Raw genomic sequence first — 24,435 nt, 5'->3', positions numbered from 1 at the left:
AGGGCCGGTGGACACCCCCCAACCACCACAAGAACATTCCATGGGTGAACCATTGGATGGGGCGCACCACTGGGGTGCTCATGGAGGTACCTTGGGGCTCTTGGAGGCCTCATGCACGGGACCCTTGAGGTGTGCGATGGTGTAGGGTGCCCTGCAGAGGTCAAATGAGCACCCTATGACCATCCCGTGGGTGCCCCGTTGGACGGGGTGCTTCATGGAGGTGGTCATGGAAGGTGCCCGCATGTTGTTTGAGAGCCTCGCATGGGGGTCCATCACCCCAGTGCTGCCCTGTGGTGTGGGGTGCCTCATAAATACCCCGTGGGGGTCCCATGGGTGCTCCACAGCGTGGTGTGACCCACAGATCTGGTCATGGACTTGCCCCATGCCATGGGGTGACCATGGAATATCCGGCCCGGGACTTGCTCCACGGCGTGGGGTGGTCTCTGTGCGTGGTGCCGTACTGGAAGCACTGGGGGGCACTGGGGGTAACTGGGAGGCACTGGGGGCCTCCGTGGGTCGCACTTGCTCTTCGCTTGCACATGCCAAAGCCTTTGTATCTGGGGGGAGGAGGGCTGAGGGGCAGCTGGGGGGTCAGTGGGGCAGGTTGGGGGTCCCTGGAGAAGGTCGGAGAGCAGCCAGAGGGTCTGAGGGGTCACTGGGGAAGGTTCGAAGGGTCCGTGGACCAGCTGGGAGGGAATCGTGGGTCTGTGGGGCAGCGGGGGGGGGGACACGCAGCACCGGGCGCGCGCGGCTGAACGGCGGCAATAAACACCCGCGGCACAACCGCGACGCGTGGGGTGAACCCGCCCTCCCCCGTTTCGGGTCCGTCTCGCCCCCTTGGCGCCCGGGTGCAGCCCCTGGTCCGTGTCGCCCCGGGGTGGGTCAAGGTCGCTGCCTTGGGGGTCACCGCCTGCCCCCACGCGGGTCAGTCTCGCCCGGTTTGGGGGCAGTTTCACACTTTTGGTGCAGTTTTGCCCATTTTCGCGGCGGTTTGTCCCATTTTCCGTGCCAGTCTCCCCCCCTTTTGGGTCAGCTTCAGCCACGTCGGGTCACCTTCGCCTCCTTTTGGGGTCAGTTCCACCGGCTTTGGGCCAGTTCCACTCCGGTCAGTTCTCCCAGTTTTGGGCCAATTTCTCCCATTTTGGGGGCAATTTCCCCGGGCGTGGGCTATTTTTCCCAGAGGTTACGTCACCACATTTTGTGTCCCGTTCGCCCACTTTGGGGCCAGTTTCACCCACTTTGGGGCTATTTCATGCAGTTTTGGGTCCGTTTCCCTCCCTTTTTAGGTCAACCTCGTGCCATTTCTGCCAGTTCCGCCCTCTTTTGGGTCAATTTTCCCCCTTTTTGGATCGAGTCCGCCCCATTTCCGCCGATTTCCTCCCTTCTGGGTCCATTTCACCTGATTTCTGCTTAATTCCCCCCGGCTTGGGGTCACTCACATGGGACACCGTGACCGCGGGACGGGCCGGTGTGACACCCCCCCGCCCCCCCGCGCACGAGGGGCCCGGCACGTCCCCCCAGGCATCCGGGGCTTCATCCTGTGGGGTGAACATGGAGCGCTCGGGCCCCACACGTGTGGGTTTGGCGCTGGCCGCCCCAGGCTATAAATAACCCCGACTGCTTCCTGTCACCCATGGGTGCTGCGGGGGGGGGGGGGGGCTGCGGGGTCTCTGCCGGGAGTGGTGTGCTGCAGCGGGGTCGCTCACGTTTGGGGGTGCAGGTGATTGGGGGTGGCCCCGTTTTAGGTTGCACTTCATTGGGGGTAACCCCATTTTTTGGGTGCAGCTCATTTGGGGTCACCCCCATTTCGGGGTGCAGCTGAGCTGGGTCAGTCCCCGTTTTGGGCTGCAGCACGCAGTGGGTGCTCCTCCCCGCCAGCCCCCACAAAACCCACCTTCCCTCCCCGCAGCCCCACCCCTCCACCCCTCTCACTTCTCCTTCCCAGCACCCCGGGGAGGCCACCATGCACCCATGGGTGCTGCTCACGGTGCTCTGCACAGGTGGGGGTGGGACGCCTGCGTCCCCTGGGGGTCCCCGGACTCCCGGGTCCCCTGGGAGGCTGAGGGGTGTGGGTGGGGGTCCCCAGACTCCCGAGTCCCCTGGGAGGCTGAGGGGTGTGGGTGGGGGTCCCCGAATGCCTGGGTCCCCTGGGAGGCTGGGGGGTGCGGTGGGGGTCCCCGGACGCCCGGGTCCCCTGGGAGGCTGGGGGGTGCGGGTGGGGGTCCCCAGACTCCCGAGTCCCCTGGGAGGCTGAGGGGTGTGGGTGGGGGTCCCCGAATGCCCGGGTCCCCTGGGAGGCTGGGGGGTGCGGTGGGGGTCCCCAGACTCCTGGGTCCCCTGGGAGGCTGGGGGGTGCAGTGGGGGTCCCCGGACACCCGGGTCCCCTGGGAGGCTGGGGGGTGCAGTGGGGGTCCCCGGACACCCGGGTCCCCTGGGAGGCTGGGGGTGCGGTGGGGGTCCCCGGACGCCCGGGTCCCCTCCTCCACCCCCCTCTCCCCCCAGGGCTGCCCCCCACCATCAGCTCTGGACTGGACGAGGCAGCCGCGACAGTTTTCCAGGGCGCAGGGGGCTCCTTTGGGCACAGCGTGGCCCAGATCGACGGCGGGTAGGTGCCCCCCCCCCGCCTTCGGTGCCCCCCTCCCCCCCCCGTGACACCCCCTGACCACCCGCCCCTACCCCCACCCCAGGGTGCTGGTGGGGGCTCCCTTGGAGCCGGGAGGGGCCGGTGAGACGGGACGGGTCTATCGGTGCTGGGTCGGGACCGGGAGCTGCCAGGACGTCCCTGTCACTGGTAGGATGCGGGGGGGGTGTCCCCGTATGGATGGGCCCCCCGGGAGCGGGGCGTGGGTGGAGAGGGGGCAGCCTGGATGCCTGGGTCCCCCATCATGCCCCTCTCCCCCCAAAGCACCCCCGGAGGTGACCTCCATGTCTCTGGGCTTGTCCCTGGTGGCCCACGGATCCCAGTTCCTGGTGGGTCCCGTCTCCATCGTGATGGCTGATGGGGTGGCAAGGGGGAGATGACAACGGGGCGGGGGGGGGCTCTTGGGAGGTGGGTCTATCGCCCCCAATGAGGGGGCCCAGTGGGGTCTCCTAGGCTCTCTTGGGGTGTACTAGGGTCTTTTGGGGTCTGCTGGGGTCGCTTGGGGTCTACTAGGGTCTATTGGGGTCTACTGGGTTCTGCTGAGGTCTGCTGGGGTTCTGTTGCAGAGTCTATGAGGGTCTTTTGGGGTCCTCTGGAGTCTGCTGGGGTCTATTGGGGTCTCTTGGGGTCTACTAGGGTCTATTGGGGTCTCTTGGGGTCTACTGGGACCTATTAGAGAACATGGGAGTCTACCAGGGCCTGGATGGTTTGGGGGAATATGGTGTCACCCTGTCTTGGGACACAGGCATGCGGACCCGTCGGTCGGAGGTCCTGTGGGGTGAACATGGAGCTGCGGGGGCTCTGCTTCCTCCTGCCTGCAGGAAACACCCTGCCTGCTGCCCTGCCAGGTATGGGGTGGCCTGACAATGGGGTGAGGGGCCCTATGGGGTAAGGAAAGCCTGACACTCGAGTAGATGGGCTCTGTGGGGTTGATACAGGGTGGAGAAGACCAGATGCACGGGTAGATGGGTCCTATGGGTTGGTGAAGACCTGATTCTGGGATAGATGGGCCCCACAGGGTCAAGCTGTGCATCTTTCCCTCCACCCCCCGTTTCTCCCACCCGCGCAGGTTGCCCCATGAAGGCCTCTGACGTTGTCTTCCTCGTGGATGGTTCAGGCAGCATCATGATGCCTGACTTTGAGAGGATGAAGACCTTCATCACCCAGGTCATGAGCCGGTTTGAGAGCACTGACACCCGTGTAGGTGCCATCTCCCTCAGGGGCCGGGTCCTGGGCACCCATGGGTGGCCTGATCCTGCCCCATCACATGTCCTCCCCTTCCCCTCCCGGCCAGTTTGCCCTCATGCAGTTCTCCAGTACATCCACCCTCCATTTTGACTTCGCCACCTTTGCCCGGTTGTCCCCAGCGGAACGGGTGAAGGAGGTCCACCGCATGACGCAGAGCAGAGGGACCACCTGCACAGCCAGTGCCATCCAGACCGTGGTGTAGGTCCCGTCCCCAGACCTGTCCTGTCCCCTCTCCCCTCCTCAGGGCCACCCCATCGTCCCAAGGTGCCCATCCCTTCCATCCCCTGGGGCAGGAGGCAACTGTTCACCCTGAGGAACGGAGCCCGGGAAGGTGCCCACAGGATCCTCATTGTGGTGACAGACGGGCAGAAGTACGGGGACCAGCTGGAGTACGGAGAGGTCATCCCCGAAGCGGCGCGCGCGGGGATCATCCGCTACGCCATTGGGGTGAGCGAGCGCCGCCCATACATTGCCATCCATCCCCGCATTTCCAAACATCTCCCTCCATCCGTCTGTCTTCATACATCTCCATCCATCCGTCCATCTTCGAACACCTCTGGCTATCCAGCCATCTGCAAGCACCGCTGTTCATCTCCAAACATCTCCAGAGTTCCCTTCATCCGTCCATTCCCAAATATCTCCACCTACACATCCATCCGTCCGTCCACGCACCCATCCAGTCACCCCCCACCCACGCACCCACCCACCGATCCACCTCCAACCATCTCCGCCTGTTCCCTCCATGTCCGCCCGTCCCTGCCTCCCAAAACGCCTCTCCACCCGTCCTTCCCCCTGCCCGAACCTCTCCGTCCCTCCGCCCGGCCACCCTCCTCCGCCCGCAGGTGGGCAGCGCCTTCGTGGATCCCGCCGCCGCAGCAGAGCTCCGCACCATCGCCTCCCCGCCCAGCGAGGACCACGTCTTCCGCGTGGACAACTTTGACGCGCTGCAGGGCATCCAGAACCAGCTGCAGGAGAAGATCTTCGCCATCGAGGGTACCGGGGGGCCAGGGAGCGGCCGGGGGACGGCCGGGGGGGCGGGGGGTGCCCCCCACTCAGCCCCGCCTCCCCCAGGCACCCAGTCCGCCCACAGCAGCTCCTTCCAGCTGGAGATGGCCCAGGAGGGCTTCAGCGCCCTGCTCACCCCCGTACGTGTCCCCCGGCCGCCCGAGACCGTCCCCGTGCCCGCGGGGTGAGGCCGGAGCGGGACTGACTCCTCTCCCCCGCCACCATCCCCCTCCCCGTCTTTACTGGGGCAGGAGGGGCCCGTACTGGGAGCGGTGGGCGCCTACGACTGGTCCGGAGGGGTCTTTGTCTACGGCAGCAGTGGGGAGACCACCTTCGTCAACGTGTCCCGAGCCGCCGGGGACATGGACGATGCCTATTTGGGTAAGGGCTGCCGGGGCCGGGGCCGGACGGGACCCCGCCAGGGTCCCGGGGATGGTGGTGTCCCTGTGAGGTCCCGGGGACGTCGGTGTCCCTGCGATGGTCCCGGGGACGTTGGTGTCCCCACAAGGTCCCGGGGACGTCGGTGTCCCCGCGAGGGTCCCGGGGACGTCGGTGTCCCTGTGAGGTCCCGGGGACGTCGGTGTCCCTGTGAGGTCCTGGGGACGTCGGTGTCCCCGCGAGGGTCCTGGGGACGTCGGTGTCCCCGCGAGGGTCCCGGGGACGTCAGTGTCCCTGTGAGGTCCTGGGGACGTCGGTGTCCCCGCGAGGGTCCTGGGGACGTCGGTGTCCCCGCGAGGTCCTGGGGACGTTGGCGTCCCCGCACGGCTCTGGGGGCCGCCGGCACCCCAGGAGGGTCCCCGCTGACCCCGCTGTGACCAGGCTACGCGGCCGAGTCCCTGTCCCTGGAGGGCAGCCGGGCGCTGGCGCTGGGGGCCCCCCGCTACCGCCACGTCGGCCGCCTCCTCCTCTTCCGCCGGCGCGGCCCCCGGGCCGCCTGGGAGCTGCTGGCCGACGCCACGGGGCCACAGGTAACGGCGGGGACGCGGGCGGGGCGGGGGGCGCCGGGCGGGGGGCGACGCCCCCGCCAGCCCCGCCGGCCGCTGCTCCCCGCAGGTGGGCTCCTACTTCGGGGCGTCCCTGTGCGCCCTGGACGCTGACGGGGACGGCTCGGCCGAGGCGCTGCTGGTGGGGACCCCCATGTTCTACGGGGCCGGCAGCGGGGGCCGCGTGGCCGTCTGCAGCCTGAGGCCCAAGGTAGGGCCCCGCCCCGCTTAGCCCCGCCCAGCCCCGCGCCGCTTAGCCCCGCCCAGCCCCGCCCCGCTTAGCCCCGCCCAGCCCCGCCCCTCTTAGCCCAGCCCAGCCCCGCCCCGCTTAGCCCCGCCCAGCCCCGCCCCGCTTAGCCCCGCCCAGCCCCGCGCCGCTTAGCCCCGCCCAGCCCCGCCCCGCTTAGCCCCGCCCAGCCCCGCCCCGCTTAGCCCAGCCCAGCCCCGCCCCGCTGAGTCCAGCCCTGCTGAACCAAGCCCAGCCCTGCCCCGCTGAGCCCCGCCCATTCTGCTTAGCCTCGCCCTATTTAGCCCAGTCCTGCTTAGCCCCGCCCAGCCCCGCCCCGCCCCGCCCCAGGGCAGGCGGGCGGGGGCACCCAGCGCCGCGCCCCCCCCAGGACGGCCGGCTGCCGTGCCGGCACACGCTGCGGGGACAGCCCGGCCACCCCCTGGGGCGCTTCGGGGCCAGCCTGGCTCGCCTGGGGGACGTCGGCGGGGACCGGTGGCCCGACGTGGCCGTGGGGGCCCCGCTGGAGGACGAGGAGCGCGGGGCCGTCTACATCTTCCACGGGGAGCGGGGCGGCATCGCCTCCCAGTACAGCCAGGTGAGACCCCAGCCCTGGTCCTGCGGGTGGGCACGTCCCACGTCAGGGGTGCCCGCTGGGTGACAGAGAGGTGGCGGGGACGTCCGGGGCGCTGGAGGCGTCCCGGGTGCCGGAGCGGTCCCGGGTGTCAAAGCGGTCCCGGGGGCCGGAGCGGTCCCGGGGGCCGGAGCGGTCCTGGGTGCTGGAGGCATCCTGGGGGCTGGAGGCATCCTGGGTGCTGGAGGCATCCTGGGGGCCGGAGCGGTCCCGGGCGCCAGAGCGGTCCCGGGTGTCGGAGCGGTCCTCGGTGTAGGAGCGGTCCCAGGGGCCAGAGCAGTCCCGGGGGCCGGAGCGGTCCCGGGTGTCGGAGCGGTCCTGGGTGCTGGAGGCATCCTGGGGGCCAGAGCGGTCCCGGGCGCCGGAGCGGTCCCGGGTGCTGGAGCGGTCCCGGAGGCCAGAGCGGTCCCGGGCGCCGGAGCGGTCCCGGGTGCCGGAGTGGTCCTGGGTGCTGGAGGCATCCTGGGGGCCAGAGCGGTCCCGGGGGCCGGAGCGGTCCCGGGCGCCGGAGCGGTCCCGCGTGCTGAAGACACCTTGGGCGCTGGAGGCGCCTCGGGCGGTGAAGACGTCTTGCCTGGTGGAGATGCTCCGACGCCCAAGACTGGCTGGAGACGCTCCAGCTGCCGAAGGCGTCGCGGGCGCTGGGAACGTCTCGGGCGCCAGAGACGTCTCACCCGCTCGGGCGCCGCTGCCTCCCCCAGCGCATCTCGGGTGCCCGGTTCTCCAGCGGGCCGCGCTATTTCGGCCAGGCCATCAGCGGTGGCCAGGACCTGACGGGGGACAGGCTGCCGGACGTGGCCGTGGGCGCCCGGGGACAGGTCCTGCTGCTCAGGTGCACCCCGGGGACCGGCCCGGGACCCGCCCCGGCCTGGGGGACGCGGTGGCCACCGCCAACGCCCCTGCGGCCGTCACCGCCAGGTCCCAGCCGCGGCTCCGGGTCCGCGTGACGGTGGCTTTCCAGCCCCGGGAGATCCCCGCGGCCGCCTTTGACTGCCAGGAGGAGGGAGCGCTGGAGGGGGAAGTGGCCCAGGCTCGGATCTGCTTCCTCGGGACCAAGAAAACCCCCGACAACTTCGGTGAGACCCCCAGAAGCCCCTCTGTGCTCCCAAAGCCCCTCCAGCTGCCCCCCAAGACCCCCAGAAGCCCCTCTGTCCTCCCAAAGCCCCTCCAGCTGCCCCCCAGGACCCCCAGAAGCCCCTCTGTCCTCCCAAAGCCCCTCCAGCTGCCCCCCAGGACCCCCAGAAGCCCCTCTGTCCTCCCAAAGTCCCTCCAGCTGCCCCCCAGGACCCCCAGAAGCCCCTCTGTCCTCCCAAAGCCCCTCCAGCTGCCCCCCAGGACCCCCAGAAGCCCCTCTGTCCTCCCAAAGTCCCTCCAGCTGCCCCCCAGGACCCCCAGAAGCCCCTCTGTCCTCCCAAAGCCCCTCCAGCTGCCCCCCAGGACCCCCAGAAGCCCCTCTGTCCTCCCAAAGCCCCTCAGATATCCCCCAGGACCCCCAGAAGCCCCTCTGTGCTCCCAAAGCCCCTCCAGCTGCCCCCCAGGACCCCCAGAAGCCCCTCTGTCCTCCCAAAGCCCCTCCAGCTGCCCCCCAGGACCCCCAGAAGCCCCTCTGTCCTCCCAAAGCCCCTCCAGCTGCCCCCCAGGACCCCCAGAAGCCCCTCTGTGCTCCCAAAGCCCCTCCAGCTGCCCCCCAGGACCCCCAGAAGCCCCTCTGTCCTCCCAAAGCCCCTCCAGCTGCCCCCCAGGAGCCTCCAAAACCCATCTGGCTCTGCACCTCCCCCTTCCCCACCATCCCGGGGGGCTGCCGCAGACCCCGGCCGCCCACCCGCCCTCCCGTCCCACGCAGGCAGCCGAGTTTCCGCCACGCTGCGCTACCAGGCGGCCCTGGACCCCGGCCGGGCGACGGCGCGGGCCGTCTTTGCCGGCAGCGCGGCCGTGCGCAACGGGACCCTCCAGCTGGGCGTCGGGCAGAGGTGCGAGACCTTCGCCGTCGCCTTCGCGGTGGGTGTCGGAAGGGCCCCGGCGGGGCGGTCGGGGGGCGGCCCACCGCGCGGCGGCGGCCGGCGCGACACGGCGGTCTCTCGGTGCCGGGCAGGGCTGCCCACGCGACACGCTGGCCCCCCTGGTGCTGCGCCTCAGCTACGACGCCAGCGGGGACCCCCTCGAGGTGGCCGGGGGCTTGCGGCCAGCCTTGAGCGAGGACTCGCAGACGGTGGCCGTGGGCACGGTAGGGGCCGGGGGGCACCCCACGGCGGCGGCGCCGGGGGGCAGCCGTGGCGGCCGTAGCGGTGGGGCGCGTGGAGGGGGGCAGGGGAGATGGATGGGGAGGCGGGACGGGCAGACGGACCCACGGACAGACAGGAGGGAGGCGGGAGGCGGGTGGACGGACGGCCGGCCGGCCGGGAGCGTGGGAGGAAGCAAGGGAAGGTGGGGGGGAAGGAGGAGCGACAGACACACGGACAGGAGGGAGGAAGGACAGAAGGACAGGCGGGTGGAGGGGCGGGAGGGAGGGAGGACACGAGGACGAGGGACGGAGGGACACACGGACGGACGTCTGGGCGTGGGGGGCTGGCAGGAGCGAGGGGAGCCGGGGTGGGTGGCAGACGGACAGACGGCCGGCTGCGGGGCGCGAGGACGAAGGGCAGGCAGGGGGGACAGACAGCTGGCCGGGGGCGAGACGGACGGACGGACGGACGGACGGAGGTCTCCTCAGCTGCCCTTCGAGAAGGACTGCGGCGCCGACAACGTCTGCGTCGACGACCTGCAGCTCTCCTTCAACTTCTCGGGGTAGGTCCCCCCGTTCCCCGCACCGGGGGGCACCTGCAGACGCCGGGTGCGCCCCCGCCCGCCCCCACCCCCTCGCCCCCCCAGGCTGCAGACCGTGGTGGTGGGGGTGACCGACGTGGTGGACATCACCGTCGCCCTCCGCAACCGCGGGGAGGACTCGTACGGGGCCACCGTCCGGCTGCAGCACGCCGAGGCGCTCTCCTACCGCAAGGCCGTGGTGCTCCAGGTGCCCCACCGGCACCCCAAAACCCTCCAGAGCCCCCGACGCCCCCGGCACTTCCACAGGCCCCCCAGGAGCCCGTCCGGCCTCCCAAAGCCCCTCCAGATGCCCTCAAGTCACCTGCACGTCCGCCCGGGCGCCCAACTCCCCTCCCCAAGTCCCCGAGGCCCCCCAGAAGCCCACGTGGCCTCCTAGACCCCTCCGGGGGTCCTCCAGCCCCCCTAGGAGGGCATGAGCCCATCGAACCCTCTGCAGCTGCCCTCGAGCCCCCCAGACCCTCTGCAGCTGCCCTCAAGGCCCCCCCGACCCTCTGCAGCTGCCCTCGAGCCCCCAGACCCTCTGCAGCTGCCCTCAGCCCCCCCCAGACCCTCTGCAGCTGCCCTCAAGGCCCCCCCCGACCCTCTGCAGCTGCCCTCGAGCCCCCAGACCCTCTGCAGCTGCCCTCGAGCCCCCCAGACCCTCTGCAGCTGCCCTCGAGCCCCCCAGACCCTCTGCAGCTGCCCTCAAGGCCCCCCCAGACCCTCTGCAGCTGCCCTCAAGGGCCCCCAGACCCTCTCCAGCTGCCCTCAGCCCCCCCCAGACCCTCTGCAGCTGCCCTCGAGCCCCCCAGACCCTCTGCAGCTGCCCTCAGCCCCCCCAGACCCTCTCCAGCTGCCCTCGAGCCCCCCAGACCCTCTGCAGCTGCCCCTCAAGGCCCCCCAGACCCTCTGCAGCTGCCCTCAAGGGCCCCCCAGACCCTCTCCAGCTGCCCTCAGCCCCCCCAGACCCTCTGCAGCTGCCCTCAAGGGCCCCAGACCCTCTCCAGCTGCCCTCGAGCCCCCCAGACCCTCTGCAGCCGCCCTCAAGGGCCCCCAGACCCTCTGCAGCTGCCCTCAAGGGCCCCCAGACCCTCTCCAGCTGCCCTCAGCCCCCCCCAGACCCTCTGCAGCTGCCCTCGAGCCCCCCAGACCCTCTGCAGCTGCCCTCAGCCCCCCCCAGACCCTCTGCAGCTGCCCTCAAGGCCCCCAGACCCTCTCCAGCCGCCCTCGAGCCCCCCCAGACCCTCTCCAGCTGCCTTCAAGGCCCCCAGACCCTCTCCAGTTGCCCTCAGGCCCCCCCAGACCCTCTGCAGCTGCCCTCAAGCCCCCCAGGTGGTCCGCCCGGCCTCCTAGACCCTCTCCGGGGGTCCCCCAGACCGCTCAGATACCCGTTTCTCCACCCCAAGCCCTTCAGAAGTCCCCGTGGCCCCCAAGACCGTCCCGGGGGTCCCGCAGGCACCCGTCTGGCCCCCAGCCCTCCCCCGACCCCCCCGCCCCTTCTCAGTCCTCCAGGAGGTCCGTGTCCCTGCGCTGCAACTCGGAGCCGGCCGAGGGGCCGCAGCGCAGGACCCTCTGCCTCGTCAACCACCCCGTCCTCCGCTCCGGCGCCGAGGTAGGGGGGTCCCCGCCGTCCCCGTGGCCCCCCGGCGCGCTTGGGGACGTCGCCGCAGGCCGGCCGGGGGCTGAGGCCGGCGCGTGCCGTCCCGCAGGTGGTCTTCGCCGTCACCCTGGGCGTGCCCCACGGCGCGGAGCTGGGGCGCGCGCTGGAGGTGGTGGTCGACGCCGGCAGGTGAGGGGCGGGCGCGGGGGGGCCCGGGGGGGCCCGGCGGGCAGGGGCCCCGCCTGACGCCCCTCTGCCGCAGCGACAACGGGGCGCCGGGCGGCCGGGGGCAGCGCGCCGCGATCCCGGTGCGGTACGGCGTCTTCCTCGTCCTCACCAGGTAGGGGACGCCGCCCCCCCGGGCCCCCCCGGGCTCCCCCGGCTGCCCCCCCGGCTGCCCCCCCCGTGTCCCCCGCCCGCCCCCCGCCTCCTCCCCTCTGTCCCCACCAGCGCCCCGGACTCCACCAAGTACGTCAACGTCTCGGCCCACGCGGGGGCCCCCACCAGCGCCCCCGTCACCCACCACTACGAGGTGAGGGGAGGGGCGAGGGGAGGGGCGGGGGGAGGGCGGGGGCGGCCCCGGACGCCCGGGACCTCCCTCCCGCCGGGGGTCCCGGCCCCACCGTGCCCCTCCCCGCCGCAGGTGAAGGTCTTGGGGCAGCGGGGCCTCCCCGTCAACGTCACCTTCCTCGTGCCCACGGCGCTGGGGGGGACCCCGCTGTGGGACGAGGTGCAGGTGACCCCCGACCAGGTAACGGCCCCCCGCCCCCCGGGTCGGGGGCACCCCCGCCGCCGTCCCCCAGAACGGGGGCGGCCCCGCGCCGCCCCCCGCGCGCGGGCGGCCCCGGAGCGGGGCGGCCCGGCGGGGGGGGGGTCCCGGCAGCGGCGTCCCCACCTGCCCCCCCGCAGGAGCCGGTGCGGTGCCGGCTGCTGGCCGAACGCCCGGGGGTCCCCGACGCCCCCCGGCCGCTGCCGGAGCGCCCCCTGCTGGTGAGTGCCGGCCCCGGGGGGGCGGGGGGCGCGGGCCGCCCCAGCCCCCCGTCACCCCCCGCCGCTCTGCCCCCCAGGACTGCGCCGCGGCCGCCTGCCGGGAGCTGCAGTGCCGCGTCCCGGAGCTGCAGCCCCCCCGGGCGCTGGGCTTCCGCCTCGGGGGGCGCCTGGCCCTGGGCTGGCTGGCGTCGGTAAGGGGGCGGCCGGGGGGCGGCCGGGGCGGGGGGCGAGCCGGCGGTGGGGAGGGCGCCCCCCGGCCGCCCCACGGCCGCGTCCCCCCCGCCGCAGGCGCCGCGGCCCAGGGTGGTCGTGCAGAGCTCGGCCCGGGTCCTCTACGACGTGGGGCGCTACTGGAACACCGGGGGGGGGGGCCCAGCTCCAGGTGCGCCGGGGTCCCTGGGGGGCGGGGGGTGGTGGGGTGGGGGTGCCCGGGGCCCTGGGGGCAGTGGGGTGGGGGTCCCGGACGCCCGGGTCCCTGGGGGCAGTGGGGTGGGGGGTGGTGGGTTGGGGGTCCCGGACACCCTGGTCCCTGGGGGGCAGTGGGGTGGGTGTGCCCGGGTCCCTGGGGGCAGTGGGGTGGGGGGCGGTGGGTTGGGGGTCCCGGATGTCCGGGTCCCTGGGGGCAGTGGGGTGGGGGGCGGTGGGTTGGGGGTCCCGGATGTCCGGGTCCCTGGGGGCAGTGGGGTGGGGGGCGGTGGGGTGGGGGTCCCGGACGCCGGGGTCCCTGGGGGCGGTGGGGTGGGGGTCTCGGTGGCTCGGGCCCCTCGGCCAGCCCCCCCGCAGGTGCAGACGGAGGTGGAGCGCCTGGAGACCCCCAACCCGCTGCCCCTCATCCTGGGGGGCACCGTGGGGGGGCTCGTCCTGCTGGCCCTGCTGGCGCTGGCGCTCTACAAGGTGAGGGGCGGGGCCCGGGCGAGCCACGCCCGCATGGGGCGGGGCGGGGCCGCCTCCCCTCCCCCGCCTCGGGCTCACCCCCCCTCTCCTGCCCCCCCCCCCCCCCCCCCAGCTGGGCTTCTTCAAGCGCCGCTACAAGGAGCTCATGGAGGGCGCCGGGACCCCCACGGCCCCCCTGGGCGACCCCCAGGGCTGAGGCAGCCCGGACGCCTGCGCCCCCCCCGGGGGTTCCCTGGCCCCTCACTTGGGTCCTCCCACGTTTGCGGGGGAGGGGGTCACCCCTAGTTTTTGCAGCCGCCAATAAAGCCGCTTGGACGCCAGACCCCCCCCACCATCTCAGCCTGATGTTGGGGGGGGGGGCGGGTACCCGGACACCTGGGTACCCTGGCGAGTCATGTGACCCCCCCCCGATGACCCCGGCGTCCGGCCCCCCCTTTGCCGGCCCCTCGCCCTTCACCCGGGTCTATATTTAGCCCTGTTCTATATTTAACACGTGCACCGAGCTGGGGCCGGGCCTCAGCCCATTGGCCAGGGTGGGTGGTGCCGTGGGTCCGGGGTGACCGCAGGGGTCAGTCGCCCTTCGTTGCCGCCATGATCACTTGGGGGGTTGCCCCACAGCGAGCCCTGGCCTCCGCTGCCGGGGCCCACGCCGGTGCTGCCGGAGGTCCGGGCACACTCACGCGTGTGGGGTGGTTTTGGGGTGCATCAGGAGGGTTTTGGGGTGGCTTTGGGTCTGTAGCAGGTGGGTGTGGGGGTGTCTTGGGGCAATATTGGGGTGTGTTGGGTGGTTGGGGGGGTTTCCGGTAGTATTTGGGCTGTATCGTGTGTTTTGGGGTGATTTTGGGTGGTATCGGGGTGTATCTGGAGGCTTTGGGATGGTATTTGGGGTCTATTGTGTGGATTTGGGGTGTTTCGGGTGGTATTGGGGCTGTATCAGGTATTTTGGGGTGTCTGCAGCAGTTTGGGGGGGCATACTGTGTGATATTGGGTGTATGGGGTGAGTTTCTGGTGCTTTGGGGACGTGTTAAGGTGGAACTGGGCTGTATCGGGTAGATTTCCCATTTTGGGAGCTGTTTTGGGGTGTATTGTGTGGATTTGGGGCATTATGGGGAGATGCGCAGCCAGGGTGCCCAGGGTGCAGTTTTGGGGTGCGCCAGGCGACATCCTGGGGTGTACCGGGACCTTTGGCGGGGGGAGTGGGCTTGGGGGCTTACCCCCGCCCCACGGCGCCTGTGGGGCAGGTCGGACGTGGCGGGCGCTGTCGTTCCTGGTGGCGCTGCCGGCGGTGGGGGTCTGCATGCTCAACGTCTGGCTGGAGCAGCACCGGCACCAGCACGGGCCCCCCGAGTTCGTGCCCTACCACCACCTCCGCATCCGCACCAAGGTATGGGGGCGAGGCCTGACGCCGGGGCAGATGGGCCCTATGGGGCGGGCAGGCCTGACGCCGGGGTAGATGGGCTCAGAGGCTGATGCTGCTGACCCCCGTCTCTCTCTTTCTCTCCCCACAGCCGTTCCCGTGGGGTGACGGGAACCACACCCTCTTCCACAACCCCCACACCAACCCCCTGCCCACGGGATACGAGAAATAGGGGCCCCCCCGCTCCCACCGCCCCCCCGCAATAAATGCCCCGAACCTGCCCTGTCTGTCTCCTCCAGCCCTGCCCCACGGCACAGCCGGGCCCCACAGCAGACACGGAGACACGGGGGCTTCTGCCACGGGGGTTTAATGGCGGGAGCACCCAGAGGGAGCCCCGGGGGGGGCGCAGGCGTCCGGGCTGCCTCAGCCCTGGGGGTCGCCCAGGGGGGCCGTGGGGGTCCCGGCGCCCTCCATGAGCTCCTTGTAGCGGCGCTTGAAGAAGCCCAGCTGGGGGGGGGGGGGGCAGGAGAGGGGGGGTGAGCCCGAGGCGGGGGAGGGGAGGCGGCCCCGCCCCGCCCCGCCCCATGCGGGCGTGGCTCGCCCGGGCCCCGCCCCTCACCTTGTAGAGCGCCAGCGCCAGCAGGGCCAGCAGGACGAGCCCCCCCACGGTGCCCCCCAGGATGAGGGGCAGCGGGTTGGGGGTCTCCAGGCGCTCCACCTCCGTCTGCACCTGCGGGGGGGCTGGCCGAGGGGCCCGAGCCACCGAGACCCCCACCCCACCGCCCCCAGGGACCCCGGCGTCCGGGACCCCCACCCCACCGCCCCCCACCCCACTGCCCCCAGGGACCCGGACATCCGGGACCCCCAACCCACCGCCCCCCACCCCACTGCCCCCAGGGACCCGGGCACACCCACCCCACTGCCCCACAGGGACCCGGGTGTCCGGGACCCCCAACCCACCACCCCCCACCCCACTGCCCCCAGGGCCCCGGGCACCCCCACCCCACCACCCCCCGCCCCCCAGGGACCCCGGCGCACCTGGAGCTGGGCCCCCCCCCCGGTGTTCCAGTAGCGCCCCACGTCGTAGAGGACCCGGGCCGAGCTCTGCACGACCACCCTGGGCCGCGGCGCCTGCGGCGGGGGGGACGCGGCCGTGGGGCGGCCGGGGGGCGCCCTCCCCACCGCCGGCTCGCCCCCCGCCCCGGCCGCCCCCCGGCCGCCCCCTTACCGACGCCAGCCAGCCCAGGGCCAGGCGCCCCCCGAGGCGGAAGCCCAGCGCCCGGGGGGGCTGCAGCTCCGGGACGCGGCACTGCAGCTCCCGGCAGGCGGCCGCGGCGCAGTCCTGGGGGGCAGAGCGGCGGGGGGTGACGGGGGGCTGGGGCGGCCCGCGCCCCCCGCCCCCCCGGGGCCGGCACTCACCAGCAGGGGGCGCTCCGGCAGCGGCCGGGGGGCGTCGGGGACCCCCGGGCGTTCGGCCAGCAGCCGGCACCGCACCGGCTCCTGCGGGGGGGCAGGTGGGGACGCCGCTGCCGGGACCCCCCCCCCGCCGGGCCGCCCCGCTCCGGGGCCGCCCGCGCGCGGGGGGCGGCGCGGGGCCGCCCCCGTTCTGGGGGACGGCGGCGGGGGTGCCCCCGACCCGGGGGGCGGGGGGCCGTTACCTGGTCGGGGGTCACCTGCACCTCGTCCCACAGCGGGGTCCCCCCCAGCGCCGTGGGCACGAGGAAGGTGACGTTGACGGGGAGGCCCCGCTGCCCCAAGACCTTCACCTGCGGCGGGGAGGGGCACGGTGGGGCCGGGACCCCCGGCGGGAGGGAGGTCCCGGGCGTCCGGGGCCGCCCCCGCCCTCCCCCCGCCCCTCCCCTCGCCCCTCCCCTCACCTCGTAGTGGTGGGTGACGGGGGCGCTGGTGGGGGCCCCCGCGTGGGCCGAGACGTTGACGTACTTGGTGGAGTCCGGGGCGCTGGTGGGGACAGAGGGGAGGAGGCGGGGGGCGGGCGGGGGACACGGGGGGGGCAGCCGGGGGGGCAACCGGGGGAGCCCGGGGGGGCCCGGGGGGGCGGCGTCCCCTACCTGGTGAGGACGAGGAAGACGCCGTACCGCACCGGGATCGCGGCGCGCTGCCCCCGGCCGCCCGGCGCCCCGTTGTCGCTGCGGCAGAGAGGCGTCAGGCGGGGCCCCTGCCCGCCGGGCCCCCCGGGCCCCCCCGCGCCCGCCCCTCACCTGCCGGCGTCGACCACCACCTCCAGCGCGCGCCCCAGCTCCGCGCCGTGGGGCACGCCCAGGGTGACGGCGAAGACCACCTGCGGGACGGCACGCGCCGGCCTCAGCCCCCGGCCGGCCTGCGGCGACGTCCCCAAGCGCCCCGGCGGGCCGGGGGGCCACGGGGACGGCGGGGACCCCCCTACCTCGGCGCCGGAGCGGAGGACGGGGTGGTTGACGAGGCAGAGGGTCCTGCGCTGCGGCCCCTCGGCCGGCTCCGAGTTGCAGCGCAGGGACACGGACCTCCTGGAGGACTGAGAAGGGGCGGGGGGGTCGGGGGAGGGCTGGGGGCCAGACGGGTGCCTGCGGGACCCCCGGGACGGTCTTGGGGGCCACGGGGACTTCTGAAGGGCTTGGGGTGGAGAAACGGGTATCTGAGCGGTCTGGGGGACCCCCGGAGAGGGTCTAGGAGGCCGGGCGGACCACCTGGGGGCTTGAGGGCAGCTGCAGAGGGTCTGGGGGGGCCTGAGGGCAACTGGAGAGGGTCTGGGGGCCTTGAAGGCAGCTGGAGAGGGTCTGGGGGGGGCTCGAGGGCGGCTGCAGAGGGTCTGGGGGCCTTGAGGGCAGCTGCAGAGGGTCTGGGGCCCTTGAGGGCAGCTGCAGAGGGTCTGGGGGAGGGGCTGAGGGCAGCTGGAGAGGGTCTGGGGGCCCTTGAGGGCAGCTGCAGAGGGTCTGGGGGGGCCTTGAGGGCAGCTGCAGAGGGTCTGGGGGGCTCGAGGGCAGCTGCAGAGGGTCTGGGGGGGCTGAGGGCAGCTGCAGAGGGTCTGGGGGGCTCGAGGGCAGCTGCAGAGGGTCGGGGGGGGGCTGAGGGCAGCTGGAGAGGGTCTGGGGGGGGCTGAGGGCAGCTGCAGAGGGTCTGGTGGGGGCTCGAGGGCAGCTGCAGAGGGTCTGGGGGGGGCTGAGGGCAGCTGGAGAGGGTCTGGGGGGGCTGAGGGCAGCTGCAGAGGGTCTGGGGGGCTCGAGGGCAGCTGCAGAGGGTCTGGGGGGGGCTGAGGGCAGCTGGAGAGGGTCTGGGGGCCCTTGAGGGCGGCTGCAGAGGGTCTGGGGGGCTCGAGGGCAGCTGGAGAGGGTCTGGGGGGGGCTGAGGGCAGCTGCAGAGGGTCTGGGGGCCCTTGAGGGCAGCTGCAGAGGGTCTGGGGGGCTCGAGGGCAGCTGCAGAGGGTCTGGGGGGGGCTGAGGGCAGCTGGAGAGGGTCTGGGGGCCCTTGAGGGCGGCTGCAGAGGGTCTGGGGGGCTCGAGGGCAGCTGCAGAGGGTCTGGGGGGGGCTGAGGCAGCTGGAGGGTCTGGGGGCCCTTGAGGGCGGCTGCAGAGGGTCTGGGGGGCTCGAGGGCAGCTGCAGAGGGTCTGGGGGGGCCTTGAGGGCAGCTGCAGAGGGTCTGGGGGGCTCGAGGGCAGCTGCAGAGGGTCGGGGGGGGCTCGAGGGCAGCTGGAGAGGGTCTGGGGGGGGCTGAGGGCAGCTGCAGAGGGTCTGGGGGGCTCGAGGGCAGTTGCAGAGGGTCTGGGGGCCCTTGAGGGCGGCTGCAGAGGGTCTGGGGGGCTCGAGGGCAGCTGCAGAGGGTTCGATGGGCTCATGCCCTCCTAGGGGGGCTGGAGGACCCCCGGAGGGGGTCTAGGAGGCCACGTGGGCTTCTGGGGGGCCTCGGGGACTTGGGGAGGGGAGTTGGGCGCCCGGGCGGACGTGCAGGTGACTTGAGGGCATCTGGAGGGGCTTTGGGAGGCCGGACGGGCTCCTGGGGGGCCTGTGGAAGTGCCGGGGGCGTCGGGGGCTCTGGAGGGTTTTGGGGTGCCGGTGGGGCACCTGGAGCACCACGGCCTTGCGGTAGGAGAGCGCCTCGGCGTGCTGCAGCCGGACGGTGGCCCCGTACGAGTCCTCCCCGCGGTTGCGGAGGGCGACGGTGATGTCCACCACGTCGGTCACCCCCACCACCACGGTCTGCAGCCTGGGGGGGCGAGGGGGTGGGGGCGGGCGGGGGCGCACCCGGCGTCTGCAGGTGCCCCCCCGGTGCGGGGAACGGGGGGACCTACCCCGAGAAGTTGAAGGAGAGCTGCAGGTCGTCGACGCAGACGTTGTCGGCGCCGCAGTCCTTCTCGAAGGGCAGCTGAGGAGACCTCCGTCCGTCCGTCCGTCCGTCCGTCTCGCCCCCGGCCAGCTGTCTGTCCCCCCTGCCTGCCCTTCGTCCTCGCGCCCCGCAGCCGGCCGTCTGTCCGTCTGCCACCCACCCCGGCTCCCCTCGCTCCTGCCAGCCCCCCCACGCCCAGACGTCCGTCCGTGTGTCCCTCCGTCCCTCGTCCTCGTGTCCTCCCTCCCTCCCGCCCCTCCACCCGCCTGTCCTTCTGTCCTTCCTCCCTCCTGTCCGTGTGTCTGTCGCTCCTCCTTCCCCCCCACCTTCCCTTGCTTCCTCCCACGCTCCCGGCCGGCCGGCCGTCCGTCCACCCGCCTCCCGCCTCCCTCCTGTCCGTGGGTCCGTCTGCCCGTCCCGCCTCCCCATCCATCTCCCCTGCCCCCCTCCACGCGCCCCACCGCTACGGCCGCCACGGCTGCCCCCCGGCGCCGCCGCCGTGGGGTGCCCCCCGGCCCCTACCGTGCCCACGGCCACCGTCTGCGAGTCCTCGCTCAAGGCTGGCCGCAAGCCCCCGGCCACCTCGAGGGGGTCCCCGCTGGCGTCGTAGCTGAGGCGCAGCACCAGGGGGGCCAGCGTGTCGCGTGGGCAGCCCTGCCCGGCACCGAGAGACCGCCGTGTCGCGCCGGCCGCCGCCGCGCGGTGGGCCGCCCCCCGACCGCCCCGCCGGGGCCCTTCCGACACCCACCGCGAAGGCGACGGCGAAGGTCTCGCACCTCTGCCCGACGCCCAGCTGGAGGGTCCCGTTGCGCACGGCCGCGCTGCCGGCAAAGACGGCCCGCGCCGTCGCCCGGCCGGGGTCCAGGGCCGCCTGGTAGCGCAGCGTGGCGGAAACTCGGCTGCCTGCGTGGGACGGGAGGGCGGGTGGGCGGCCGGGGTCTGCGGCAGCCCCCCGGGATGGTGGGGAAGGGGGAGGTGCAGAGCCAGATGGGTTTTGGAGGCTCCTGGGGGGCAGCTGGAGGGGCTTTGGGAGCACAGAGGGGCTTCTGGGGGTCCTGGGGGGCAGCTGGAGGGGCTTTGGGAGGACAGAGGGGCTTCTGGGGGTCTTGGGGGGCAGCTGGAGGGGCTTTGGGAGGACAGAGGGGCTTCTGGGGGTCCTGGGGGTTATCTGAGGGGCTTGGGAGGACAGAGGGGCTTCTGGGGGTCCTGGGGGGCAGCTGGAGGGGCTTTGGGAGGACAGAGGGGCTTCTGGGGGTCCTGGGGGGCAGCTGGAGGGGCTTTGGGAGGACAGAGGGGCTTCTGGGGGTCCTGGGGGATATCTGAGGGGCTTTGGGAGGACAGAGGGGCTTCTGGGGGTCTTGGGGGGCAGCTGGAGGGGCTTTGGGAGGACAGAGGGGCTTCTGGGGGTCCTGGGGGGCAGCTGGAGGGGCTTTGGGAGGACAGAGGGGCTTCTGGGGGTCCTGGGGGGCAGCTGGAGGGGCTTTGGGAGCACAGAGGGGCTTCTGGGGGTCCTGGGGGATATCTGAGGGGCTTTGGGAGGACAGAGGGGCTTCTGGGGGTCCTGGGGGGCAGCTGGAGGGGCTTTGGGAGGACAGAGGGGCTTCTGGGGGTCCTGGGGGGCAGCTGGAGGGACTTTGGGAGGACAGAGGGGCTTCTGGGGGTCCTGGGGGGCAGCTGGAGGGGCTTTGGGAGGACAGAGGGGCTTCTGGGGGTCCTGGGGGGCAGCTGGAGGGACTTTGGGAGGACAGAGGGGCTTCTGGGGGTCCTGGGGGGCAGCTGGAGGGGCTTTGGGAGGACAGAGGGGCTTCTGGGGGTCCTGGGGGGCAGCTGGAGGGGCTTTGGGAGGACAGAGGGGCTTCTGGGGGTCTTGGGGGGCAGCTGGAGGGGCTTTGGGAGCACAGAGGGGCTTCTGGGGGTCTCACCGAAGTTGTCGGGGGTTTTCTTGGTCCCGAGGAAGCAGATCCGAGCCTGGGCCACTTCCCCCTCCAGCGCTCCCTCCTCCTGGCAGTCAAAGGCGGCCGCGGGGATCTCCCGGGGCTGGAAAGCCACCGTCACGCGGACCCGGAGCCGCGGCTGGGACCTGGCGGTGACGGCCGCAGGGGCGTTGGCGGTGGCCACCGCGTCCCCCAGGCCGGGGCGGGTCCCGGGCCGGTCCCCGGGGCGCACCTGAGCAGCAGGACCTGTCCCCAGGCGCCCACGGCCACGTCCGGCAGCCTGTCCCCCGTCAGGTCCTGGCCACCGCTGATGGCCTGGCCGAAATAGCGCGGCCCGCTGGAGAACCGGGCACCCGAGATGCGCTGGGGGAGGCAGCGGCGCCCGAGCGGGTGAGACGTCTCTGGCGCCCGAGACGTTCCCAGCGCCCGCGACGCCTTCGGCAGCTGGAGCGTCTCCAGCCAGTCTTGGGCGTCGGAGCATCTCCACCAGGCAAGACGTCTTCACCGCCCGAGGCGCCTCCAGCGCCCAAGGTGTCTTCAGCACGCGGGACCGCTCCGGCGCCCGGGACCGCTCCGGCCCCCGGGACCGCTCTGGCCCCCAGGATGCCTCCAGCACCCAGGACCACTCCGGCACCCGGGACCGCTCCGGCGCCCGGGACCGCTCTGGCCTCCGGGACCGCTCCAGCACCCGGGACCGCTCCGGCGCCCGGGACCGCTCTGGCCCCCAGGATGCCTCCAGCACCCAGGACCGCTCCGACACCCGGGACCGCTCCGGCCCCCGGGACTGCTCTGGCCCCTGGGACCGCTCCTACACCGAGGACCGCTCCGACACCCGGGACCGCTCTGGCGCCCGGGACCGCTCCGGCCCCCAGGATGCCTCCAGCACCCAGGATGCCTCCAGCCCCCAGGATGCCTCCAGCACCCAGGACCGCTCCGGCCCCCGGGACCGCTCCGGCCCCCGGGACCGCTCTGGCACCCGGGACCGCTTTGACACCCGGGACCGCTCCGGCACCCGGGACGCCTCCAGCGCCCCGGACGTCCCCGCCACCTCTCTGTCACCCAGCGGGCACCCCTGACGTGGGACGTGCCCACCCGCAGGACCAGGGCTGGGGTCTCACCTGGCTGTACTGGGAGGCGATGCCGCCCCGCTCCCCGTGGAAGATGTAGACGGCCCCGCGCTCCTCGTCCTCCAGCGGGGCCCCCACGGCCACGTCGGGCCACCGGTCCCCGCCGACGTCCCCCAGGCGAGCCAGGCTGGCCCCGAAGCGCCCCAGGGGGTGGCCGGGCTGTCCCCGCAGCGTGTGCCGGCACGGCAGCCGGCCGTCCTGGGGGGGGCGCGGCGCTGGGTGCCCCCGCCCGCCTGCCCTGGGGCGGGGCGGGGCGGGGCTGGGCGGGGCTGGGCGGGGCTAAGCGGGGTGGGCGGAGCGGGCTGGGAGGCGGGGCTGGGAGGGGCTAGGAGGGGCGGGGCTGGGCGGGGCTAAGCAGGGCTGGGCTAAGTAGGGCGAGGCTAAGCAGAATGGGCGGGGCTAAGCGGGGCAGGGCTGGGCGGGGCTAAGCGGGGCGGGGCTGGGCGGGGCTAAGCGGCGCGGGGCTGGGCGGGGCTAAGCGGGGCGGGGCCCTACCTTCGGCCTCAGGCTGCAGACGGCCACGCGGCCCCCGCTGCCGGCCCCGTAGAACATGGGGGTCCCCACCAGCAGCGCCTCGGCCGAGCCGTCCCCGTCAGCGTCCAGGGCGCACAGGGACGCCCCGAAGTAGGAGCCCACCTGCGGGGAGCAGCGGCCGGCGGGGCTGGCGGGGGCGTCGCCCCCCGCCCGGCGCCCCCCGCCCCGCCCGCGTCCCCGCCGTTACCTGTGGCCCCGTGGCGTCGGCCAGCAGCTCCCAGGCAGCCCGGGGGCCGCGCCGGCGGAAGAGGAGGAGGCGGCCGACGTGGCGGTAGCGGGGGGCCCCCAGCGCCAGCGCCCGGCTGCCCTCCAGGGACAGGGACTCGGCCGCGTAGCCTGGTCACAGCGGGGTCAGCGGGGACCCTCCTGGGGTGCCGGCGGCCCCCAGAGCCGTGCGGGGACGCCAACGTCCCCAGGACCTCGCGGGGACACCGACGTCCCCAGGACCCTCGCGGGGACACCGACGTCCCCAGGACCTCACAGGGACACTGACGTCCCCGGGACCCTCGCGGGGACACCGACGTCCCCGGGACCTCACAGGGACACTGACGTCCCCGGGACCCTCGCGGGGACACCGACATCCCCAGGACCTCGCAGGGACACCGACGTCCCCGGGACCTTGTGGGGACACCAACGTCCCCGGGACCATCGCAGGGACACCGACGTCCCCGGGACCTCACAGGGACACCACCATCCCCGGGACCCTGGCGGGGTCCCGTCCGGCCCCGGCCCCGGCAGCCCTTACCCAAATAGGCATCGTCCATGTCCCCGGCGGCTCGGGACACGTTGACGAAGGTGGTCTCCCCACTGCTGCCGTAGACAAAGACCCCTCCGGACCAGTCGTAGGCGCCCACCGCTCCCAGTACGGGCCCCTCCTGCCCCAGTAAAGACGGGGAGGGGGATGGTGGCGGGGGAGAGGAGTCAGTCCCGCTCCGGCCTCACCCCGCGGGCACGGGGACGGTCTCGGGCGGCCGGGGGACACGTACGGGGGTGAGCAGGGCGCTGAAGCCCTCCTGGGCCATCTCCAGCTGGAAGGAGCTGCTGTGGGCGGACTGGGTGCCTGGGGGAGGCGGGGCTGAGTGGGGGGCACCCCCCGCCCCCCCGGCCGTCCCCCGGCCGCTCCCTGGCCCCCCGGTACCCTCGATGGCGAAGATCTTCTCCTGCAGCTGGTTCTGGATGCCCTGCAGCGCGTCAAAGTTGTCCACGCGGAAGACGTGGTCCTCGCTGGGCGGGGAGGCGATGGTGCGGAGCTCTGCTGCGGCGGCGGGATCCACGAAGGCGCTGCCCACCTGCGGGCGGAGGAGGGTGGCCGGGCGGAGGGACGGAGAGGTTCGGGCAGGGGGAAGGACGGGTGGAGAGGCGTTTTGGGAGGCAGGGACGGGCGGACATGGAGGGAACAGGCGGAGATGGTTGGAGGTGGATCGGTGGGTGGGTGCGTGGGTGGGGGGTGACTGGATGGGTGCGTGGACGGACGGATGGATGTGTAGGTGGAGATATTTGGGAATGGACGGATGAAGGGAACTCTGGAGATGTTTGGAGATGAACAGCGGTGCTTGCAGATGGCTGGATAGCCAGAGGTGTTCGAAGACGGACGGATGGATGGAGATGTTTGGAGATTGATGGACGGATGTCCACGTTTAAAAAGGCTTGGATGGTGGAACGGGTGGAGACATTTGCAGATGGATGGACAAAAGGGTCGCTGGGCGGAGGGATGTGTTTGGGATGGCTCGTTGCTTGGGGGTGGACGGCTTTGGGCGTGCAGGTCCCTCACCCCAATGGCGTAGCGGGTGACTCCCATCTTGTTGGCCAAGGGGATGACTTCCGAATACTCCAGGTTGTCATCGTACTTCCTCCCGTCCGTGATCACGATGAGGATCTTGTTGGCATCTTCTCGGGCCCCTTTGCCGGGGATGAACATCTCCGTCCTGCGCCGGGGAAGGATGAGGGTTGCCCTTCGCCCCGCGGCAGGTCGGAGGGGGTGACAGGGTGCTGAGGTGTGGGGGGAACGGGACTCACAGGACCCTCCAGATGGCGGTGGCGGTGCGGGTGGAGCGCCGGAGCTGCCGCACCTGATCCAGCAGCGCGATGGGGTCACGGGACCTCCGGAAGGCGTTGAAGTCAAAGTGGTTCAAGACGACGTCA

At 72.9% G+C, this 24,435-nt stretch overlaps 3 protein-coding genes across 3 annotated transcripts in view; 2 read left to right on the top strand and 1 right to left on the bottom strand.

Annotated features, from left to right (window-relative positions):
- Nucleotides 1-1,963: 1,963 nt before the first annotated feature.
- Nucleotides 1,964-13,219, top strand: LOC309414950 (integrin alpha-M-like; the record flags this gene model as incomplete). The annotated part of the gene is given in 30 exon segments (XM_082012330.1): nucleotides 1,964-2,000; nucleotides 2,503-2,605; nucleotides 2,688-2,791; nucleotides 2,906-2,970; nucleotides 3,387-3,489; nucleotides 3,711-3,841; nucleotides 3,936-4,087; nucleotides 4,183-4,336; nucleotides 4,732-4,882; nucleotides 4,961-5,034; nucleotides 5,146-5,275; nucleotides 5,714-5,862; nucleotides 5,948-6,088; nucleotides 6,495-6,701; nucleotides 7,439-7,569; nucleotides 7,656-7,813; nucleotides 8,581-8,735; nucleotides 8,830-8,961; nucleotides 9,448-9,521; nucleotides 9,606-9,747; nucleotides 11,044-11,151; nucleotides 11,249-11,328; nucleotides 11,402-11,479; nucleotides 11,590-11,671; nucleotides 11,783-12,118; nucleotides 12,207-12,320; nucleotides 12,418-12,489; nucleotides 12,491-12,511; nucleotides 12,913-13,023; nucleotides 13,136-13,219. Coding segments are annotated over 30 exon segments (3,579 nt in total).
- Nucleotides 13,220-13,614: 395 nt separating this feature from the next.
- Nucleotides 13,615-14,612, top strand: LOC309414949 (cytochrome c oxidase subunit 6A2, mitochondrial-like; the record flags this gene model as incomplete). Its single annotated transcript, XM_082012329.1, has 3 exons — nucleotides 13,615-13,687; nucleotides 14,265-14,407; nucleotides 14,532-14,612. The coding sequence occupies 3 exons, from the start codon at nucleotides 13,615-13,617 to the stop codon at nucleotides 14,610-14,612; spliced, it is 297 nt and encodes a 98-aa protein (XP_081868455.1).
- Nucleotides 14,613-14,733: 121 nt separating this feature from the next.
- Nucleotides 14,734-24,435, bottom strand: part of LOC309414948 (integrin alpha-M-like) — a gene marked incomplete at its 5' end in the record, with an annotated part of 11,119 nt that continues 1,417 nt past the window's right edge. Inside the window, 23 exons of the mRNA XM_082012328.1 lie at nucleotides 14,734-14,887; nucleotides 15,000-15,110; nucleotides 15,419-15,511; nucleotides 15,609-15,722; nucleotides 15,811-16,146; nucleotides 16,258-16,339; nucleotides 16,450-16,527; nucleotides 16,600-16,679; nucleotides 16,785-16,892; nucleotides 18,437-18,578; nucleotides 18,664-18,737; nucleotides 19,221-19,352; nucleotides 19,447-19,601; nucleotides 20,621-20,778; nucleotides 20,865-20,995; nucleotides 21,751-21,957; nucleotides 22,255-22,395; nucleotides 22,481-22,629; nucleotides 23,039-23,168; nucleotides 23,280-23,353; nucleotides 23,432-23,582; nucleotides 24,065-24,218; nucleotides 24,310-24,435. The exon at nucleotides 24,310-24,435 is cut by the window's right edge and continues 20 nt beyond it. Of these exons, the coding sequence (XP_081868454.1) occupies nucleotides 14,804-14,887; nucleotides 15,000-15,110; nucleotides 15,419-15,511; nucleotides 15,609-15,722; nucleotides 15,811-16,146; nucleotides 16,258-16,339; nucleotides 16,450-16,527; nucleotides 16,600-16,679; nucleotides 16,785-16,892; nucleotides 18,437-18,578; nucleotides 18,664-18,737; nucleotides 19,221-19,352; nucleotides 19,447-19,601; nucleotides 20,621-20,778; nucleotides 20,865-20,995; nucleotides 21,751-21,957; nucleotides 22,255-22,395; nucleotides 22,481-22,629; nucleotides 23,039-23,168; nucleotides 23,280-23,353; nucleotides 23,432-23,582; nucleotides 24,065-24,218; nucleotides 24,310-24,435 (3,010 nt within the window). The 3' untranslated portion in view covers nucleotides 14,734-14,803. The remainder of the gene's footprint in view (nucleotides 14,888-14,999; nucleotides 15,111-15,418; nucleotides 15,512-15,608; nucleotides 15,723-15,810; nucleotides 16,147-16,257; nucleotides 16,340-16,449; nucleotides 16,528-16,599; nucleotides 16,680-16,784; nucleotides 16,893-18,436; nucleotides 18,579-18,663; nucleotides 18,738-19,220; nucleotides 19,353-19,446; nucleotides 19,602-20,620; nucleotides 20,779-20,864; nucleotides 20,996-21,750; nucleotides 21,958-22,254; nucleotides 22,396-22,480; nucleotides 22,630-23,038; nucleotides 23,169-23,279; nucleotides 23,354-23,431; nucleotides 23,583-24,064; nucleotides 24,219-24,309) is intronic.

Source organism: Phaethon aethereus (genome assembly GCF_964289735.1).
Source record: "Phaethon aethereus genome assembly, chromosome: 35".
NCBI classification, from domain to species: Eukaryota; Metazoa; Chordata; class Aves; order Phaethontiformes; family Phaethontidae; genus Phaethon; species Phaethon aethereus.
This window is presented reverse-complemented; position numbering and strand designations above follow the sequence as displayed.